This window comes from Cotesia glomerata, linkage group LG3 (assembly GCF_020080835.1).
Source record: "Cotesia glomerata isolate CgM1 linkage group LG3, MPM_Cglom_v2.3, whole genome shotgun sequence".
Taxonomy (NCBI): domain Eukaryota; kingdom Metazoa; phylum Arthropoda; class Insecta; order Hymenoptera; family Braconidae; genus Cotesia; species Cotesia glomerata.
This window is the reverse complement of record NC_058160.1, coordinates 22,154,341-22,177,163: the sequence shown is the minus strand read 5'-3', so window position 1 is coordinate 22,177,163 and position 22,823 is coordinate 22,154,341. Positions and strand designations below refer to the sequence as shown.

Here is a 22,823-nt window from a genome sequence, read left to right as displayed (position 1 = left end):
AATAAGGGGCTCTCAATTGGAATTTTAAACATTAATTAAAATTAACCCATGCTAAAATATATTATGACATTAATGTTTTTTTTTTTTTTTTCAATTAAAAATTGGAATCAACTAACAATATGATATTCAGGCCCATCAAATTTCTTATCAAGAAAAGCAAATTTTATTTTCTTCAATAAACATGGGATTCTAGGAAGAAAATAAACAAATTTTATTATTTTTCTATATGTTAGGACTTAATAACGTATTAAATCGAAAAATATTTTATTTATATACGGATTTCTAGTGTACAGGCGTAATAACGCCCTTTTACACCCTAAGCCTTAGCCTTATCATTCTGCTTAGTTAACTCTGCCTTATCATTGCGGCTGTGGACCGACTTGTGCCTTCTGTACCGCATTTGCCCTGATCATACCTCGAAAAAGTTGGCTTGGAACTATAACCGCCCAGATTAATTAATAAGTGCTCTTAATTGCTCACAAAATGCTCAATTCAAATTTGCAATTGCTCACCCTATCAATTAATTATTTAATTAGTTATTAATAATTAAAGACACAAAATTATTTTTGCCTATTACACGTAAGCCAGTAGACTTTTCTTAAAAATTTTTTTTTTAATAGATTGCTCACCGAGTGTTTCTTCAATTTTCGGTTTTTTTTTTCTTAATTTTATTTTATTTATCGTTAATTAATCAAAAATTATTATTGTTGTTTGAATAGTCATTAAATTATGACGCCATGGGTGGGAGAAAGGTGCGTTGACGCATGCGCCCGAATAAATTCAAAACGCATGCGCACTTCAAGATCGTAATGTTTACAGTACCACTACAGAGCAGTGAAAAAAATATAGTTTAATTATTAGACATGTAAACAAATTATATAAAGAATAAGTAACAATTTTTTAATCATCATTTTTAGTTATAAAATTATAACTATTTTGAAAATTTTATTTTAATAATTAATTTACTTTTTTTATGGTTCTTTATTTATTTTATTTTATTTATTATTACCAGGATACAAAATTTAGTATATACATACAAAATATGCACCTATAGAGGTGTTATAAAAAACACCTGTACATAGACCTGGAGAAACAAAACTTATCAATAAAAAGACTTAATATTAATATATAAAGTATCATTTTAAAATGAAAAAAGAAAAACAAGAGAGCATATTATGATAACAAAGATGTAATCATGAAATTAGATATCAATTGATGTTATCCACTGAAATACTTTTTTTTTATTAAGCTTATTTTTTATATTTAACGACTTTAAAGTCTGAGGTAGTTTATTAAAATACTTAATTGCTATATATTTAGAATTTTTGCGCGAAATATTTTTATTAATCTTTGGTAATTGTAAGGTTTTAGCTCTAGTTTTACCCTTATAATCATTATATTTTTCTTTACAGTAAGAATCATGATAACATAAAGACTCTGCAATAAATTTATTTTTAATTCCCATTATCGGAGTTTTATCATCTTTATCATGTAAAAATCGGATTAGTTTATTTTGAGTATTCATTAGCACTTTCATTACATTTTTATAACTACCCCCCCCCCCTCCCCCCAAGCAATAATATCATACGTTACAATACTTTCAAACAAAGCATAGTAAATCATTTTTAAGGCTTTTTTATTCATATCATTCTTTAGCTTGTAGAAAATAAACATGAAATATCTGGTCTTTCTCAGAACTTCTTTGACATGTTTATCCCATCTCATATGACTATCAAAAATTAAACCCAGGTATTTACAAGTGTCAGACCGATTAATAACTTTATCATAAATCTTTAATACAAAATTATCTGGAATGCTGTCTTTGTATGAGCCGAAAGTTATGTAATTAGTTTTCTCTATATTCAAAGTTAGATAGTTATTGCACATCCATTTCCCTATTTTATTAAGTTGTTCCGACATTTGTGCTTGAGCTTCTGCCCAATTTTTACCAGTACATTCAATTATTGTGTCATCCGCGTAAGCAGCTAAACAATTTTCAGGTAGTTCTTTAAAAATATCGTTCATGTATAATATGAATAGCAGTGGACCCAAGATAGTGCCTTGGGGAACACCGATCTGCACCTTACATGATTTACTCATAACATCTTTAAGTTTGACAGCCTGAATCCTATTTGTAAGATAATTACTGATTAACTCAGCAGCAATACCTCTAATTCCATACTTATACAATTTATCAAGCAATATAACGTGATCTACCGTGTCAAAAGCTTTCGCTGAATCCAAAAAAGCTATTACTGTCGGATTATTGATATCAAGATTCATATAAATAAAATTAGTGATAGCTACAATAGCATCTTTCGTGCCTTTATTTCTTAGAAAACCATACTGATTATCAGCAATAATTTTACAGTCCATTACAAAATTATACATTCGTTCATGTATTATTTTTTCTAAAATTTTGGCTATATTTGATATTAAGGATATTGGACGATAGTTAGTAGTTCTATGTTTATCTCCCGATTTATATTTAGGCAAGATTTCTGCACATTTCAGAGCATCAGGCCATACCCCACTTGTCATGCATTTATTAAAGATGATTTATCTAGTGGTATGCTAATATATTTACTTATTAATTTTAAAACTTTGGTATTGATTCCGTCAACCCCTCTTTTGCTTTGTTTTTTAGATTTTTAATTACCAATTCAATTTCCTGACTATCAGTAGGTTTCAAGAAAATAGATTTCACATTATTTTCTATGTTATACATAGTATTTTTGTCATTATTATTCATCTTAGTTGCTAAATCTATGCCAATATTACTGAAAAAATTTACAAAAGTGTCAGCAATTTCTTTAGTATTAGAGATCTTTACCTCATTATTAATTAAATAGTCTATATCATTATTATTACACGCGTTTTTCCCTAACTTTTGATTTATATAGTTCCATAGATCTTTGCTACTGTTCGATTTACTGGTGATTGTTTTGCTTTCAAAATTACATTTCGCAATTTTTATTACTTTATCAAGATATTTACAATATTTATCGTATTTAGCTTTTAATTCTAGGTTATTTTTATTTAACTTCCACTTAATATATAGTTTTTCTTTTGTACGACATGACTTCATAATGACAGTCGTGATCCATTTTTGGCGTGGTTTTAGTTTACATTTATTAATTTTAGGTTTTACATATGCAATTTTTATAAGATTTTGTATTAACGCAATAAGTTTATTTATGGCTAGATTTGGATCATGTATATTTAATATATCATCCCAGGCTATATTGCTGCAATTTTTTTTGAGTAATTTATAGTTAAGATATGGCTTGGGTTCTTTACGATTTATTGACTTTTGAAATTTTAACGATAAAAACAATGGAAAGTGATCAGTAAGTGTTTGACTATAGGTAAAAGATTTTAAATTATTACTATTAGATTTAACAAACATATTATCTATACACGATCCGTTGTAGTTATTTGGTCTTGTAGTATTGTTGAAATATGGGTGATAGTTCATGTCCAAAAGACAAGACAAAAGTAAGTCTGAGTGACAATCTGTATTATTTAAGTTTATATTAAAATCGCCAACGAGTATGTGATTTTTAACTTTCGAGTTGGCATCTATATAACTACTCAGGTTTCTTATAAATTCATCTTTATCAATATCGTGACATCTATATATTCCACTTATTTTTAAAACTAGACCATTATTTATATTGTGATGCACCTAGTGCATCCAGCAGGTGACGCTACCTGTTATTAGAGCGCTATCTATTATGAGAGCGTGAATTCAAACGAAATATTCAAATTAGTAAATATTAAATGATTAAAATTAGTTAAAATTTATATTCGAAGTAAATATTCAAATCATTTATTTCATGCTTTTACTCTTACCAGTTGTAATAAACATCTTTTGGTTAACTCTGTTTTATTTACAAAAGAAAATAAAATAAAATAAGGGAAAAATATATTTCGGTACAAAAGGACATTGTAACCGAATTTTCAGAACCCATAAAAAGTACTTGAGTAATTCAAGGACTATTTCTCGCCACATGGAATTTAAAACCCTATGAGGAGAAGTCGTAAAAGACACGTGTGAAACTCAATAAACCCTTGTTCTAAAAGTAACAAAGAATAATAAAAAAACATATGTAACTAAACAAAAATAATATTGTTAAATAAAATTTACTGTTAAAATCCAACTTTATATAATATTGTAGTTAAGCAAAATTAAGTTAAAATAGTTAATAATTATTATCTTGTATTTAATTTATAATTAATAATTATTATTTAATTAATTTACTATTAAATCATTATTTAATTATTATTTAATTTATAATTAAATAATAATGTCTATTCTTTTATACATGATAATAATTAAACCGACATAATTTTATTATAAAATCAAATAGAAATAATATTTAATTCAAATTATCAATTATTCAAACTCAAACGTTAGTCCAACATATTATAAATAATATAATATATATTGTGACGTTATTTTTTCGACCGGGGTCTATTTAAAATGAACGTCACTAGCGCCAACGGATTTTTTGTGATTTTAAGTAGATATTCCAAGGCCAAAATTTTATAGAAAATAATTGGGAGTCTTTAGCGAACCTTTAGTGAGTAGAGTCCGAGTGTAGATGCCGAGTAACGAGGAGCTACAGTTTTAGTGTGAATTTAGAGAGTTACAGTTACAGTCGAGCTTTTGAGATTTTTGAAATTAGAGTCAGTTTTAGAGTCAAGTTTTTGGAAAATATAGAGGTCGTGTTATTTATGGGTTTTATTGAGTTATTTTGAGTTTATGGGTTTTGAATTTTTAGTTTTGAGTTTCGAATTGTAAGTTTTGAGTTATTGAGTTTGGAGGTTGCAGAGTATGTGGGTAAATCAGCGTTACCGAGGAGCGGGACTATAAGTCACCCGGTTTCGTTTGATGTGAGACGTTGGTCTAACCCTTTGAGACTTCCGGGTGGAATGCCTAGGTCTGGTTGAGCCGCCAGCGCTCCAATATAGAGGAACATGACGAAAGCATATGGGATCAGTTTGAGTTACGTTTACGTTTACGTTTTTCGTTAAGTTTTTGTTACGTTTAAGTTACGTTTTTGATATTTTAATTTTGAGTTTAAGTTACGTTTTGAGTTACGTTTTTGGTTTCGATCCCAGCAGTAGTCAGTTCCCGGAGAGCATCCACTAAAGGAATATCCGTACTCCGAGCCTCAATTGTTTGATTTAGAGATTAAAATGTTTATGGGGATTAATTGAATATAGAAATTTTAGTTGAGTTTGAGATGTCGTTAAGAACAGTCGAGTTTTAGATTTCGGTAAGGAGAGTTGAGTCTTAGACCTCGTAGAGGACCGTCGAGTTGGAGAGTCGCCTCTGATCACTTCAAGTGATCGGATGTGCGTATTATTGCAGCTACAGGTTAAGAGTTTAGTCTCTTACATTTTAGTTTACGTTACAGAAATGAATATAGTTATGAAGTTTATTTAAGTTAGTATAAAAAGTTACTCAGCATCGGCATTGTTTATATCAGGTATGAATTTAGTTTATTTATTGTAATTTGAGCATTAATAATTTAGTTTTTGGTCTTGAGATATCGGATAGTCTCGTTTATAGTAAACTTTTGTATTATAAAGAATTTAGAGTTTTGTTGATAGATTTAATTGAGATTGTTATTCGAGTCATTAAGATTTATTTAGTTATTTGTTTTATTTTATAAGAATAAGGTACTGTAACTTGGCTATAGCGTTGATATTGTTATCTATATCGTTCTAGTAATTTTATATGGATTTGAGATTAAGTTTGTTAATTAAGTTTACGGTTTACTGAATAAATACCGATTTTGTTTTAATGATAAATTTTTAGTGTTGCGTATAAAATTATTACAATTATGGATCCTCTCTAACCGAACCACCCCCTCTCTCCACAAACCAGCACACTGAGCGACCCCGAGGTATTCCGTTGTCTTTCTGATTTTTGGTCTTTATTTTGTTAAGTTTTCTGTATTTTCGATTTAGTTTACGTTTTAGCTAGTTTGATAATTTCTAGCGAATAAAAATTATCTAATTACGTTTGAGTTTAAGTTTGAGTTCTGATATTGTTTGAGTTTGCGTTTAAGTTTAGCTAGTTTGAGAATTCCTAGCGAATAAAAATTCTTTACGTTCCGTGTTCACTAGTTTGGTAATTCTAGTGATTAAAAATTACCTGGCGCCCTATTTTATCGAGACTAGAGACCAAGAATCGGAAAGATAACGAAGTATAATCCAGATTTTATTTTTAGAATTAAGTTTAGTTAAGTTCCCGTATACCCCCCTGGAAATTTTGGGTTATAATATATATATATATATATATATATATATATATATATATAAATATATATATATATATATATTTATATATATATATATAAATATATATAAATATATATAAATATATATATATATATATATATATATATACTTTCATGTTATAGTTTATTATAATTTTATTGTAATTTAATTTCAAGTTAATTATAAGTTAATTTTTATTATAAATAGATTTTATAAAGGTTTGTTAAATTAATAAAAATAGTTAGATAAACATAATGACTGTATTGCTAAAAGTCTATATTAGGGAAGTCCAACTTTCAGGCCGATAGGCTGAAATAAATATATATAGATATAGAGAAAATACATGTTAGTTTATAAGGATCATTTATATGTAGTAGAAAATGTGTGTGCTTATGTATTCCTTAGAGTGGATGTATGTATGGAAGTTATGGTGGGAGAAGAACGGAGTTTGAAGCTCTTCGGAAAAACTATGTAACGACACTTCTCACCGAGAGCTTAGATTGCTAAGATCACGTCATTGTAAACCTCAATTTCATATTTTGAAGCTTTTTAATATTTTGTCAACTTGAATAATAAATTGAAACCAACTAAATAATTTTGATCAAAATTAAATAATGCCTAAATAGAACTCTTTTATTTAAAATTATTCCTTTCCCGCGCTGAAACCGAGTATCTTAATACTCCCGGGCAAAAGAACTACAGTAAGTAAAGTTTTCAATAAATAAAAATAACATCCACTAGATGGAAGCATAACAATATTTATACATGTAGTAATAAAATTGCAACGCCCGACAATGTCTATAGTAGTAGTATGAGTTAGAGAATTTGAAACATAGATTACTACTCCATCTGCCTTATTTACAAAACTTTGATTATAATATATGGGTCATTCCACCAAATAAGAACATTTTTACGGGGCGACCCTCACGGATTATGTTTAAAATTTATGGAGGTGTTCTCTATCATAAGACAAAAATTTCCTGAGAGTTTTAGCTCTTAATACGCAGCGGTCTTGAAGTTATGATTTTTTGAAATTTTGGAAAAAATTTTTTTTCAACTTTTTCGTCAATTTTTCTGATATGAAAAACATTTTTAAACAAAATCGACAAACATTGTATTTTGTAGGAAAAGTTCTCAGCTTTTGAATGAAAATATTTATTTTTTCATAAACTCATCAGAAGACCCTTAAAAATCGAATTAAAGTGGAAAAATTGATTTTTTTCGGTGTGCAGCCCAAAATTCTTCAAATTTGAATTTTATTTCTGAAAGCTGAGAGTTTTTTACACAAAATATAGCGTTTTGCCGATGTGCATATTTTTTGTTTTGTCACAATTAAATTAAACGCAAATTCATTATAATTAAAATACTTTTATTTTTGAACTTTTTTGAGATGTGGACACAGTTTTAATGAAAGCATAACCAATTTCATCTTTTAAAGGCACAAAAGTGTGTAATGACTGTGTACCTTACACCGTTTTCGATTGAGAATATCGTACGTCTAACACATTTTTTTTTATTAAAAAATCGTCATTAGCTATAGAAGTAAAGTCAACGCTTGTAAAATTTTTCGTTCCCCAGGAAAACAAATCTTGTGGTTTCAGTATATGCTCTTCATTATTCATTTGTAATGAAGCTCTAGCAGCATATCGTTTTAATGAACCCGCAAGACCATCGCATGGTCCTTTGCCATGGGCAGTTGCAAAAAAATGCCACTCAGCGTTGATTTCGAAGTCAGCATAATGATAACATAAGTTTGTAAATGCTTTCTTGTTTTTGAATTGTTGTAGAGCTCCATCAGAGAAGTAAAAAATCGTATTGATGACAGCAAACTTCTTTTTAAGGAAGGCAATCAATTGCTCTTGAAATAAATAAATTAAAACTGTGTCGTGCTTAAGACAATCTGAAATACCAACAAAGCTCAAATGCTTAATTGTATCATTTTCGTTATAAAAAATCACCATTGGAAATATAGTAGCTTGATCATTATTCCAATGAAAGCCTTGAGCTGCTTCCTGCACAACGAATGCATAATTTTCCGCAAAGTCAAATACTACGGCAAATTCCCCGCTCTTTGAATTTAGTTTTGTATCAGAAAAAAATCGACTTTGTGTTTTCGCAATAAAATCATGTTTCAAAAGCTTATCAAGTTGCGTCACTAAAGTCTCGATGAAGTCTTCGGAATCTGAAGTAACATTCACAGTAGTACAACGGTCTATTGATGTTCACGTTTTATATTGGATTTCATTAACATCAGATTCATTAAACGACACACGAAAATAATCAGCGACTTCTTCATTATTTGGACAACTATTGCACATTCTGGAAAAGCACGATTCTTTTGGATTGTTACAAACTAATTTATTTAATAAATTTTTGTAAATTGGCTGAGATTCTACAACCCAATCGGTGTTTTTCGCAAATTTTGGAAAATTACATTCTAAATGGAATAAATGTAATAAGATTAATAACTAGTTTTAGTACAATTATAGAGAATGTCAAATACACAAGTACCTTCTAACATCAATTTTACATTTTGATGAATAGTACAAACACATACGACATGTGTACCACTACTTCCAGCAAGAATACAATAAGTAGGCCTCAAACTAGCGAATTTAGAAAATCCGATTTCCACTGAATTATATTGCGCTTTGAAGCTTTGGTACAATTCTTTTAAATTACAAAGAATCAACTTTTTTTGTACCCTAGTTCGATTTCCATCACAATCCTTCACAGATTTAAAATCTTTCATGACCGCTAATTGTTTTGAGTTTTCTTCGCTTTCATAAAAATCAATGACAAGTTTTTTTACATCTAATTTAAGCGGCTGATTGCCTGGAACTTTTGTGGGATTCAAAGTATTAGTAGTCATTTCACCAGAGTCTAAATCAACATTCTCAGATTCACTGATATCATTTTTAAGGTTCAGTACCATTTTTCAAGAACAGTTAAATTCAGATGTTATACGACTGACTTCCCAACTGTCGGGTAAAATTGAAAGCAGCTTCTTTTTTATTGATCTGTAAAGCGAACGATCGATCGTATTAATATGAAAAAATGAAGATATTTTAAAATGATCGATTGTTAAAAAAATTTACTTGTCACTTTCAGCGTTATATAATTTCTTCACTTTAGCTATCATGGAACAATGATCTTGATTAATCTTTCTGTAGGTAGATTCAGGTACTATTTCAAATTGTGATTGGAACTTATTCTCTAGGGCAACATAGCTCTCATCAAGTTTTTTTACTCCATAATTTTTTTCAGAAATAACCTTAAATTAAACGCATAGAAAAATAATTAAGTAAGTTTTCACTCAGTAAATGAAAAACTTAATCAATAGAAAATTTTTACCTGTCTTTTTCAATAAGAGGAATTTTCAAAAATTGCTCTAAAGAATGATCATTGTTATCACATAAATTGTCGCTAAAATTACTGACAGTTTGAGATAAACTGCTTCCTTGAGTACAAATTTCAGCTGATATACTCAGACTTTCAACACTAATTTGACTTGAAATAATTTCCTCTTCCTTTGATGCCGGCGGAATATATTCTTTGACACGGAATCGACAACGCACACATAACATTGAAGTGTCATCTAAGTCAGGAAATTTCCAACGATCTTCGTCGGGAAATTTTCTTAAATCTTTAACTCCTTTTTTATCTAAAAGTTTCGTTTAGTTAGATGTCAAAAGTCAATATTTAACACGAGGCCATTCATTTAATTGGTTCTACGTAGAGGTTATACATAAGAGGTCAAGTGCACTGTATTAGTTACTTACGTGACTCATTGAATGGATTACAACAATTTACTGACCGTATACGTTTACTCATGACGATGAAATATCAAAGTAACGCAATAATTATTACTTAAAAACTTGAGCAATTATATTTTTGTTAAGAACAAACGATCCGAAAAGAAATCGCTCAAGAAAGAATCACAAAATGAAAGTAAATAGAGGGAGTTGTGAGCGCCATCTGCATGATAAGTGACGAAGTATAGACTCATCTTTTAAGCAGGTGGTTCAAAATTTCTGAGTACTATAATTTTAGTATTAAAGAGAAAATTATATTACTATTCTGAATTATATTACTGCATAGTGAATCTAACATTTAATTTATTTGTGACGAAACAAAAAATATGCACATCGGCAAAACGCTATATTTTGTGTAAAAAACTTTCAGCTTTCAGAAAAAGAATTCAACTTTGAAGAATTTTGGGCTGCACACCGAAAAAAATCAATTTCTCCACTTTAATTCGATTTTTAAGGGTCTTCTGATGAGTTTATGAAAAAATAAATATTTTTATTCAAAAGCTAAGAATTTTTCCTACAAAATACAATATTTGTCGATTTTGTTTAAAAATGTTTTTCATATCAGAAAAATTGACGAAAAAGTTGAAAAAAAATTTTTTCCAAAATTTCAAAAAATCATAACTTCAAGACCGCTGCGTATTAAGAGCTAAAACTCTCAGGGAATTTTTGTCTTATGATAGAGAACACCTCCATAAATTTTAAACATAATCCGCGAGGGTCGCCCCGTAAAAATGTTCTTATTTGGTGGAATGACCCATATACTATAATCCCTCAACGAAAAAAACTTATATTCTACTAGATTCTAAGTTTCTGTACAGATAATAACATAAGGCTTACAATATAATCGTTCTAAGAATAATTCTAGTATTACGAAGTTGGCGCTGAGACTTCTAATATTAACATGTAGTATAGACAGATCACTATCAGCAAGTTTGACATTTAAATCATCAATTATGTCTATTGACTCTTCAATAACACAATTTAAATCTTGATTAGAGATCATATTATTAGAAAGTAGTATTTATTGAGCGTGTTCAGCTGAACTAAGTCCTGAGTAAACTTAGTAAGATATGTATAGTATAGTAGATATATATATGTATAGCAAGGAATGCTTTGACTATACTTAGGCTAACTAAGTTTACTCAGGACTTAGTTCGGCTGAACACGCTCATTTATGATAAGTAATAAGCACTTGTTAAAAATTTATGCTGCTGCCCTCTTTGGTTCAAGTACTTTACCAAAGTGGGTTGGTATCTGTGGTATTATAGGGTAATCAGTTGATTTTATTACATTGTTATATTTGAATTTAAGGTATTCGCACGCACTGACATCTGTTGCTACATGATCCGTACAGTTGTTTTTATTAAGAAGGGTTTACATTTTTTCTCTTTCTCGCCCTCTATTGGACAAACGAAAGTATCTCTGTCATACTTGTACAACAAATGGAATCTTAAAACGCATTTTATGCATAAATAAATGAAAATTTTCCAAAAAAGCGCTTCGCTCTTCGATAGATAATTTAATTATCTATCGAAGAGCGAAGCGTTTTTTTTCGAAATTTTATTACATACATGAGAAAAACACGTTTGAAAATCAACTATAAACCGCTCTTAAATTTATTGTTATAATAAACATAGTTAGTGCATCTTTTAGTAGTGCTGGTGCACTTACTAGTATCATGATTCCCAGCACATATTAGACAGTTCACTTCATTGTTACACTTTTTGTGACTGTGATTAGCACGGCCACACTTGTAACATAAACTCAAATTAAAAACATCAAACACACGACAACTCTTATGTCCGACAAATAACATTCTCGTAGACATGACTTTAAGATAGATGTTTGACGACACTTCAAGTATTATGCTACGTTTCCTCTTGTTATTAAAGAAATCAGCGACAATTTTAAAATTGTTGTCAAAAAATGCATTATTTCTGTTACATATGTCCTCAATCAATTCATCTTTGTCCATGTCACTATCAATATCATAAATTTTTATTTTGGGAGCACTCATTTTCTCTTGTTCTACTTCATAATTGTCACCAAGTTTTTCTGCAAGCACCGCCTTGGGTCTTGCGACATCTTGTTTGTATTTACATTTCACAACCACTGAGCCTGATTTTGTAGATAATACATTTTTTATTTGTGCGCTGGTATTTGCTGTAATGTTTTTTTTAACTATCTGTACGCAGTTTTTGCCGGTTTCTTTATTCCTCGTTTTAATGACAATGGCTGGAACTACTTCAGGGAGCCTTTCTTTATTGTTTGCTTTTAAGGCATCAGCGAAAGATTTGTTATTGTTCAACTCCACTTTATTCCGTTCTAGTAGTTCTGTTAATAGATGGTTTTTAGATTTCAGTTCTTGGTTTAAATCACGTAATAATTCAATTTCCATTTTAGCATTTACCAACTGCTCATCTTCATTATTCCTTACCGTTTTATTTAGTAAATCCTGTAAGTTAGGTAAATCTAACATCACACTACTGCTTAAGCATACTTTTAAATCTTCTTTCTCATGTTGTTTTATCTGTGCAATAATTTTCTTTGAGTTTTCATCGAGTAAAGCGTGGTCGAAAGAGGTTATATTTTCGACACTGTGGTCTGGACACACAATTAAGCGTTTACCCACGTAGAAACCTTTTTTATATCTGTTAAAATCACCTTCATGATAAACACTTTCACATATTATACAGATCACTATTTTTGGTATTTTCATATTCGAATGACACTTAAAAGTTTCATTAGATTTATTAACAGGCTGCGTGTCAGCCGCCATCTTGGTTCTTGAAAGAGTGAGATTTTATCATTTTATCCACTTGCTATCTTTGAAAAAGAAATTAAAAAAAATAATTACACTCTGTTTTTTTTTTTTTTTTTTTTTTTATTACGACTTTTAAATAATAAATATTTTAAGATATAAAAAAAATTAGAGTCGTATTTAAAGAAACGAAAAAACCAGAAGAGGATAGTTCGCAAGTTTTTATTTCTAAATATCTGAGTGACATCGAGAAATTTTACAAAGAGAAAATACACATCTAGAATTCTAAAGCATACCTAAGAGAAACTGAAGAAATGAATGATTAGAAATTTACAGCTTTGGATGCCCAGCGGGCAACAGGAGATATTTTCTGTCACCAAGCTTAAGCATTGATTCACTCAACACTTGTCATGCCTTGTGATGTTCCAGAAATGATAATATCAGAACAGAATGTCGAATAACAGCATCTAGTATTATCAAAACATCAACGAGGAAGTGTTGATTTAATATTTTTTTCCTTTTACCCATTGATAATATACTATATAACACTAAATCAATTACATTTTCCTTTTTCTGGTTGGATGTGTTCAATTCGCTTCACGATAGATCCAGACCTTGATAAAGGTGTTTAAATCTAAACAATAACGTAAAATTAGATAAACAAATACAATCTGCTTTATATTGTGGTATGTTGAAGCTGTTTATTTAGTCTTCTTTCGATATTACTTAGTCATTAAGATTTAGTTGTGAAATGATTCATTTAAAATTCACTAGCTGTTACCCGTGTGATGCACCTAGTGCATCCAACAGGTGACGCTACCTGTTATTAGAGCGCTATCTATTATGAGAGCGTGAATTCAAAAGAAATATTCAAATTAGTAAATATTAAATGATTAAAATCAGTTAAATTTTATATTCGAAGTAAATATTCAAATCATTTATTTCATGCTTTTACTCTTACCAGTTGTAATAAACATCTTTTGGTTAACTCTGTTTTATTTACAAAAGAAAATAAAATAAAATAAGGGAAAAACATATTTCGGTACAAAAGGACATTGTAACCAAATTTTCAGAACCCATAAAAGGTACTTGAGTAATTCAAGGACTATTTCTCGCCACATGGAATTTAAAACCCTATGAGGAAAAGTCGTAAAAGACACGTGTGAAACTCAATAAACCCTTGTTCTAAAAGTAACAAAGAATAATAAAAAACCATATGTAACTAAATAAAAATAAGATTGTTAAATAACATTTACTATTAAAATCTAACTTTATATAATATTGAAGTTGAGCAAAATTAAGTTAAAATAATTAATAATTATTATCTTGTATTTAATTTATAATTAATAATTATTATTTAATTTATAATTAAACGATAATGTCTATTCTTTTATACATGATAATAATTAAATTGACTTATAATTTTATTAGAAAATCCGATTGTAAAATTATAGAAATAATATTTAATTCAAGTTATTAATTAGTCAAACTCAAACATTAATCCAACATATTATAAGCAATATAATATATATATTTTCATGTTATAGTTTATTATAATTTTTATTGTAATTTAATTTCAAGTTAATTATAAGTTAATTTTATTATAAATAGATTTTAAAAGGGTCTGTTAAATTAATAAAAATGGTTAAATAAACATAATGACTGTATTGCTAAAAGTGTATATTAGTGAAGTCTAACTTTCAGGCCGATAGGCTGAAATAAATATATATAGATATAGAGAAAATACATGTTAGTATATAAGGATCATTTATATGTAGTAGAAAATGTGTGTGCTTATGTATTCCTTAGAGTGGAAGTATGTATGGAAGTTATGGTGGGAGAAGAACGGAGTTTGAAGCTCTTCGGAAAAACTATGTAACGACACTTCTCACCGAGAGTTTAGATTGCTAAGATCACGTCATTGTAAACCTCAATTTTATATTTTGAAGCTTTTAATATTTTGTCAACTTGAATAATAAATTGAAGCCAACTAAATAATTTTGATCAAAATTAAATAACGTCTAAATAGAATTCTTTTATTTAAAATGATTCCTTTCCCGCGCTGAAACCGAGTATTTTAATACTCCCGGGCGAAAGAACTACAGTAAGTAAAGTTTTCAATAAATAAAAATAACATCCACTAGATGGAAGCATAACACCCGCCCGCTCCGCTGGGTGTTTATAGAATTGTATTTGTAGATTTAAACTTGAAATTTAATTGGAGTATTGTATTGACTTACAGAGATTCCAAATTTCATCGAATTGGCATATACCTTCTATCCATTCGATCGTTCTAGCTAATATTTATTGTAACTTTTAATGTACAATTAATATAACATTCCCGTGGCTTTCTTCAAAAAATGAATAATAATTGATACGAAAAAAAAAAATTTGAAATAAGCATTGAAAGTTTCAGTTAAAGTTATTGTAGGTCTCATAAGTGAAATTGAAATCTGCCTAGTTTAAAGTGCAGCGAACTTTGCTGTTAATTAAAACCCTGATTAAAAAAAAGTATTGAGACAAAGAGAAAAGTATTGGTTTTCCAGTCAATCCAATACTTTTCAATACTTTATTCTTTGTCTCAATAATTTTTTTTATTCAGGGAATTTCTTCCGTAATAAGAACAATTCATTGGTTAGTAATCAGCAAAAATAAAATGTATGTTAATCTTTTAGTCCGTTGACTGAATAGCTACATGTAAAGTAAAATTTTGGAAACATTATAATGACTTTTTAGCCGCTGCCAAAGAGACGACTACTGTAAGAAAATATAATCATTAAGAAAGAAAAATATTTAAATCGGTTGACCTTGGAGGCCATCCCTGTGATTTCCTGTTTCTCTTAAGATTCTATCAAATTTTATATCTGTAGGAACAATATGAATTTTTTGACAATCATCACTCCTGCAATCCTATGTAGGGGAAGAATTTCGTAAACTCCTATTCGAGATGATTTCTACATTATAAACCAAAGGTTCCAATAAAAGTTCGAAGCCATAGAAACTATTGTTTAAAAATAAGAGATTTTCATTATTAACGCACTCGCAATCCCTTTTGGATTGAAATTCGCGAAAATCCATTCTTAGCAAAAAAAAAACATTTAAATCTACATTTTTTGTTTTAGTCTGGTATGTATTTATATATTATAAATATAAATATGAATATTATTTAACATAACCTTCATCCAATATAAAATATGTCACAGAACTATTTAAATTTAGATTAAAATTATTTAAGAAATTGGTAAATAATCATCATCTTCAATTTATAAATGTCAACTATTATTATATTATAACAGTAATGCTTTTTTTTTTAATTAGTATCAGAATACTTCTAATCTAGATTGTTTCATGTTCGTTTATTGTTATTTTTAAAAATGATTATTTTTTTTCTATCAAATTAAATGATTTCGAACAATATACAATGTTTCCCTGGTGGAAATATTTTCTGCTAGAAGTCAGATTAATTCTCGCAGCATTCTGAAAAAAAATTCTAGAAGAATAAATAAGTCAGAAAAATTCTGAAAAATTCTGAAAAAGTATAAGAATACATTTTTAAGATTTATATGGCATTTTAAAAACTGCATTATTAAATGTTTTTGAACTCTTCTGGAAGACTTTTTCAGAATTTCTCAGAGATTTTGTACATATGCAGTGGAATCTAGAATAATAATTTTTCAGATTATTTCAGAATTAATCAGTAATTTTTAAAAGTATTTATATTCTCGGAAAATAATTAACTGTGACTTTTTTGATATTTAATGCTTATCTTCAGCAATATAAAAATTGGGAAAAAGGAATGTTATTGGTTAAAAAATTTAATTATACCGGTTTTATTTATATTTCTATATTTTATTCGAGATTTTATCTTTTAACTCGCTTTGTACTTTGAAAATTCACAACCTGTCTTTATAAAATAATTATAAAAGAACGACTATCAATACAATATATAAGTTAAAAATATTTAGTTACTTAAGTTTATAAGATTTTGCTAAGCATATTGTTAATTGTTAGATAAAAAATTTTCTTCACCAATATAATAATTACTTTATCATCTATAAAATATTTTTACTTCTACGTATAGTTAAATAGATTAAGAAATGAAAATAACTACAATCTTATACATAAGTGGAGACGAAAATGAGCTGAGTAAATTAAAATATTTTTTTTTCTCAAAGAGAACATTGGAAATGTTAATATGTTATTTAAAAATGACAACAAATAATATTGATAGAACTTCAGCCCATATGAGATTGATATTAAAAGGTAAATCATCGCTATTCTGAAGTTTTTTTTTTGTTACTGAACTAATTATTGTCTCATATCTCTTAAAACATCGTATTAAACAAAATTAATGAGAGTACATTAATTACAGAAAATAAAATTCTCTACGTGAAAAGTCAACTGGGAATTAATTTTTAGATAAAACATTTTCTGAAGAACATGCTTTAGACCTTGGTATAATTTTAAGATTTTATTTTAATGTTTAGAATTCTTTAGTTTACGTAACAATCAGTAAATAGAAGTTAATTAATTTTCTCTAAGGAAATTAAATGCTCTATGAAAAATTTTCTTAGCGTTTTTTAACTTTATTAATTTCTTAAGAAAATCCTCAAAGTCATAGTTAGTACGAAATTTTGTATGTTTTCGCTGTAAATTGATCTTTTAGATTTCAATTGAGAAAATTGAAATCTTTTTAGAAATGATTATTTTTATTTTACTAAGAAGATTGCGAATGAATTTCAAAATATTTCAAAATAAACAGCTTTGTAGTGTAAACTAATTTTCCTTTTGTTTCAAAAAATTAAATTTACAGTGAAATCAAAACGATTTTTAATTTAAGTATTTTCTTAAAGAATGAATAAAGCCAAAACCATTAAGAAAATTTTTATGTAGAGCGTTGACTTAAAAAATTCCAAAGGTTTAACAATTAAATTTTTTCGACAATTCAAGTTTTGAGGCAGTTCATCAGAATAAATAATATTAGATAAAAAATTTCTGATTGATCTTTTTTGCATATTATTCAATTGTCATTAAAATGTTCACGTTAATTCTGTTTACTACAATGATTTCGGAAATAAAAGACAAAAACTAGTTAAATAGGAGAAATTCAAAATTGCGATGATTGAAATTTTAATATCAATATTACGGGCTCAAGTTCTTATGATAATTTTTGTCGTCATTCAAAAAAAGTTGATTTTTTAGTTTAGTTTAATGATGACAATTCTGTTATTCAGGATTAGCTACTTTTTTTATCGCACTAGTAATGGATCGTCCCAAATATGTATTGATTTTATTCCGCTCCACAGTCTCCATGTCGGCGGATAAATTTCTTTGTTTTAAAAATTTCTTGTATTGCTTTTCCAACACTAGCTTCTTCAATGGTGTCAATGGTAATTTTCTTGCATTTCTTTTGCCTACTTTGACAGCTCGGAGGGCTAAATTTTCATAACCCCATATCGCATGGGACATTATAGTTATAAATTTCGAGGGCCTATACTCTCTAAAAGCCTCGGTATATGCAAGGCTAGAAATAAATATCTGCCCTCCGATGTGGACTTGATCAGTTAAGTCGTCTTCTTCGTCATCGATTTGGTTCCTTCGTTCTCGTCGTTCTCGTTCTCGTTGTTCTCGGTTTCGCTGTTGTTGGTCTCGCTGCTCTTGTTCTCGTCGTTCTCGTTCTCGTTGTTCTCGGTTTCGCTGTTGTTGGTCTCGCTGCTCTTGTTCTCGTCGTTCTCGTTCTCGTTGTTGTTGTTTTTGCTGTTCTCGTTCTAGTTCTTCTCGTTCTCGTTGTGCTCTTTCTAGTAGTTTTCGTCTTTGGTGTAGTTCCATTAATTGCCGTTGTCGTTCTTCCTCTTCAAATATTTGTTGCTGTTCTCGTTCTCGTTGTAGATGTTGGTTATGAGAATCATACCTTTGTTTTTCTATTATTGCATTTAATTTCCTATTTTGCTCAATTAATTCCTTCATGCTCAAATTTGCTTCATTGTTTCGTAATTCCTAAAAACAAAGTGATAGTTTCAGAATTACAGTTTTATTGTTTAAGTAAATTTTATTATCTGTATGCTGCAATATGTCATATTGTTCAGAATTAATTGATAACTTACCTCGTCACTACGATCAGTTACATTTCTCAGATTTATGTTATTATGAATTCTCGGTGGAACCTGCATAATATAAGAGTTAATTAGAAAAATTATTTATACACTATATTAATAAATAATGAATTACATTTTCAGTAAAAAATTTGTGAAACGTTTAGCTTTAATTTTCATGACTAAGCAATATCGTTTTACAATTTTCCTACAAAATTAAATTATAATATATAGAAATAGTTATCACGAAAAAATTTACGATCAACTGTGTATTTTTTCACTATTGAAACATGCGTGATAAACAGAGCACAGTAAGTGGGATTGCTGTAATACAAAATATGAGCAAACATATGCATTGAATTTTACTATAAAAGCAACTTTATAAAAAAATTGAATAATTTTTACAGTATTTAATGATAAAGATAAGCTGAATATTTTTTGGTCATTAAAATAAACGAACTAATCATTATACTCAACTGTGATACTATTATGTATCACTAAGTCAAAGAATAATTTTTTTTTCTCAAAATTGTGAAATTTAACATAGCGATTGTCAACTGAAATACCTGCTTTCTTAAATAGGAGATGTTGATATTGATAATTAAAGTTGAATTGAGTTGAAACATTTTTTATATTCATCTTGCACAAGATTACCTTTAATAAAAAAAAAAATTACAATCTCCAAATTCGTCATAGTGGTGTTTTCCCTTAAATTTAGACTTCTTTAAATTTATTGATTAAAAAAGAAAATTTTATTCATCAAGGCATTCCCTTGATTTCAAATGAAGTAAATTTTCACTTTTATTCTGCTTAAAAAAACAATAAATAGAGCTTAATGATAAAATACTTATAACAAATCATAACTTATGATAATAAATACACTGTGAGCCAGTACTAGTTCCGTACGTAAAAAGATCAGAAAAAGTAGTGAATCGCAATATTTTAGATTTTAATTATTAAAAAATAATATTTAACTTTTTTAAAAACATAGATCGATGATTAAAGATTACAAAAATGAATTCACCTATATTTTGGCGTGTATATATACCCGTTATTGGTGACTTTTGAAATCAGTGTTATTGCTGTTGACAAACGTTTATTGCAATGACAACTACCTAAATCAATCATAAGTCGTAACGGCCGCTTAAAAATGATTTAATTTGGCCAGTCAATTTTACTAGTATCAATTTATATATCACCGAATAAGTATATCACAGACATAATAAAATTTATTCATCGTGTACTACTACCATTTTCGGCTGCTGTTGCGGAAGAACTTAATCAAGACTTAGAAAAAAAACCTATAATCCTTAGTGGAGATTTTAACGTAAATTTTTCATCGGAGTCATCGGCCGTTTTGGTTGATTTTTTAAAGACCAAATTTGATTTAGCGATAAATAATAATCCAAATGAACCAACGACAAAACATGGGACAACAATAGATGCGGTTTTTTCGAGATACTTAAATAGAATACAGACAAAAATATTTATTTCACATTTTAGCTATCACAAGCCGCTGATAACATTTGTTGATAATTCAAGTAATAATAAAGAATAAATAAGATGATAATTCTAAAAAATAAAAAGGAAAAATAAAACTTACATTTGTTGTAAACATAATATTCTTAGAAATAAATTCATTTAAATTTTAATTAAAAAATGTGTAATTGTTTTAATTCTTAAAAACCGAAAAATTAATCCAATAAATTTATTTTGTTTGAGAATAAATGAAATGCTATAATATATATTTATATATATTGATCTGTTTATTTATTTAAAGCGGCTTAAAAAAGTTTCACTTCTATTGTGACCTTATGTCTGTGAGGCTCACTCATTTTTTTTTTGTATTTTTTATTAAAATACAATTAAAAAAGGTCCTATGGCTTTTCACGATAAAGTTAATATTTTTAGAGATATGAATTTTGAAAGGTTCGAAAAATCTTAAAGTTGGGTACTTTTGACCCATGAAAAATATATTAAAAAAAAAAATAAAATATAAATAATATTTTTTTTTAAATTCTTTACACAATAGTTAACAATAGCCTTAATTGCGATTTCTAAAAATTTAATTATTTATACCTGTTTTTAATTGTCAATTTCGCGCGCTCACAAGTATGCGTCACTTACCTATAAGTATCGCTGTCTCTCTCTGACTCATACGCTGCGTCGGTCTCTCGGTGTCCTGAACCATTATTTTTAATTTATCTTCTAAACAATTAACTTAATCAGAATTTTTAAAGAAAGCAATGTTATCAATAATAAAATTATCTACAATTTGTTCTCAACAAATTTTTTTCTAAAATCAATTTTTCAAAAGTTATTTAAGGTTGAAGCCGAACATATAATTAAAATTACTTTCTTATTGGTTTATATTACTTTTTTGTTATTATCATAGAAATTTAGGCATTTTTATTAACAAAAATAAAATATAATGGTATTTGAACATTTTATGGGATCACAATTATATATAAATAATAAAAAAATATTGGTACGCAGTTAAATTTTCGAAGTGAAAAATAATAAAATAAAAAATACTTATATGCATATGTTTTATGGTGTATGCATAAGTGTGTCTAAATAAGGAAAAGATTCTTTATTTTTGTTTTTTATTTTTTCAAAGGCACTCTTTGTATAAAATCTCAAGATCTAGGCTTGTTATTGTGACAAAATTGTCGACTATATAGAGCATTTAAAAAAAATACAAGTTAGGAAGTGTCAATTTTCAATTGATCGTTCTTTTGTTTTTTACTCAAAGTTCCTCAGTCTTTTCTATTTCGTTAGAGTGTTAAGATTGTTAAACGTTGTTGCACCCATGTCAGTGATTTTGTGTATTATCAACATTTTTAAATGACTATATTTTCAGTTTTTGTGATTTTTCGTACCAATTATTGTGAGTGTAATGTCATTTTCAGTTGTTCCCAAGAAAAGAAAATATTCTGAAGATACTTTACCATGTATTTTTTGTGATGTTCCAAACAATGTAGTGAAGAATCCGAAGCCTGATACATATATAACTGTACAACGTGCAGCTTATCGACGAAACGATGATGCCGCTATCCGTTTTGCAAATTTGTTTAATTCTTCTCTTGAGAAACAAACGTTTTCGTGGCACAGAACGTGTTATGCCAGTTATACAAGTGAAGAAAAAATTAGGCGAAGAGAAATACTACTTCACAAACAAGATGAAAATCTTCAGGAAATCCAGTCAACAGACCCCTTAACTTCAAGTATAATTCATACTCCTCGTCGGTCCACCAGAAATAAAGAAAACGACAGTGATCTGTGCATAATATGCGGTCAGTTAAAAAAAAATCAGGTAAAAGCAACGTATGTACTATCTGATCGCGATGCAGCTGAAAATTTCTTAACTGTTGCACGTCTAAAAATGGATGATGTTTTTAAAAAAATTTGTACGTTTGATTCGGTTGATAGTCTTCTCGCTCAGCAAGTTAAGTATCACAAATTATGTTATAGAAGCTATTTATATGTTCCTGAATACTCAAATAATAAAGGTAGCCGACCAAGTGTCAAGATTCCTGATGATATTATCAATAAAGCATTTGAAGATTTACTGAGATTGAAATCCCTTTATGCAACTCGATGGCTTACGAATTAAGCTTCTTAACTGAACGTATTAACAGCTATATCGAGAATGAAGAATTATCTGCTAACAACGAAATAACTAAAGGTCTCTTGATTAAAAAATATGGTGGAAAAATTTTATTTTCTCATCCGGCAGATAAATCTAAATCGGCAATTGTCATTATGGTTAATATACCTTTAGAACTATTAGCTGAAAAAATTCGAGAATCAAGTGATTCCAGAAAACTAATTCGTCGGGTTGTGATACGACTAGTAAAA

The 22,823-nt window shown here is 28.4% G+C and overlaps 1 protein-coding gene and 2 long non-coding RNA genes across 4 annotated transcripts; 1 reads left to right on the top strand and 2 right to left on the bottom strand.

Moving 5' to 3' along the window:
- Positions 1–418: 418 nt before the first annotated feature.
- Positions 419–13,334, top strand: LOC123261328. The gene is made up of 3 exons (XR_006508665.1): positions 419–462; positions 720–889; positions 13,300–13,334. It is a non-coding gene; the product is annotated as an uncharacterized LOC123261328 (long non-coding RNA).
- On the bottom strand, positions 7,643–9,562 carry LOC123261324. The gene is made up of 2 exons (XR_006508661.1): positions 9,393–9,562; positions 7,643–9,314 (listed from the first exon to the last, which is right to left on the bottom strand). It is a non-coding gene; the product is annotated as an uncharacterized LOC123261324 (long non-coding RNA).
- A 4,412-nt stretch (positions 13,335–17,746) lies between the features above and the next one.
- On the bottom strand, positions 17,747–19,059 carry LOC123260857 (trichohyalin-like). 2 transcript variants are annotated; one of them, XM_044722192.1, is made up of 3 exons: positions 18,975–19,059; positions 18,548–18,867; positions 17,747–18,478 (listed from the first exon to the last, which is right to left on the bottom strand). In XM_044722192.1, exons 1-3 carry the CDS (start codon positions 19,038–19,040, stop codon positions 18,097–18,099), a joined length of 768 nt encoding a protein of 255 aa, XP_044578127.1. In that variant the 5' UTR covers positions 19,041–19,059; the 3' UTR covers positions 17,747–18,096. The 2 variants fall into 2 exon arrangements, with proteins under 2 accessions (XP_044578127.1, XP_044578126.1); XM_044722191.1 differs by having other exon boundaries at positions 17,747–18,867.
- Positions 19,060–22,823: the final 3,764 nt, after the last annotated feature.

Bases quoted from the DNA above. Each gene is read 5' to 3' on its own strand.
- LOC123260857 (XM_044722191.1), bottom strand. From the start codon at position 19,040: ATGCAGGTTCCACCGAGAATTCATAATAACATAAATCTGAGAAATGTA. The intron at 18,868-18,974 runs GTAAGTTATCAA...CTTTGTTTTTAG, and splicing joins TAACTGATCGTAGTGACGAG to GAATTACGAAACAATGAAGC.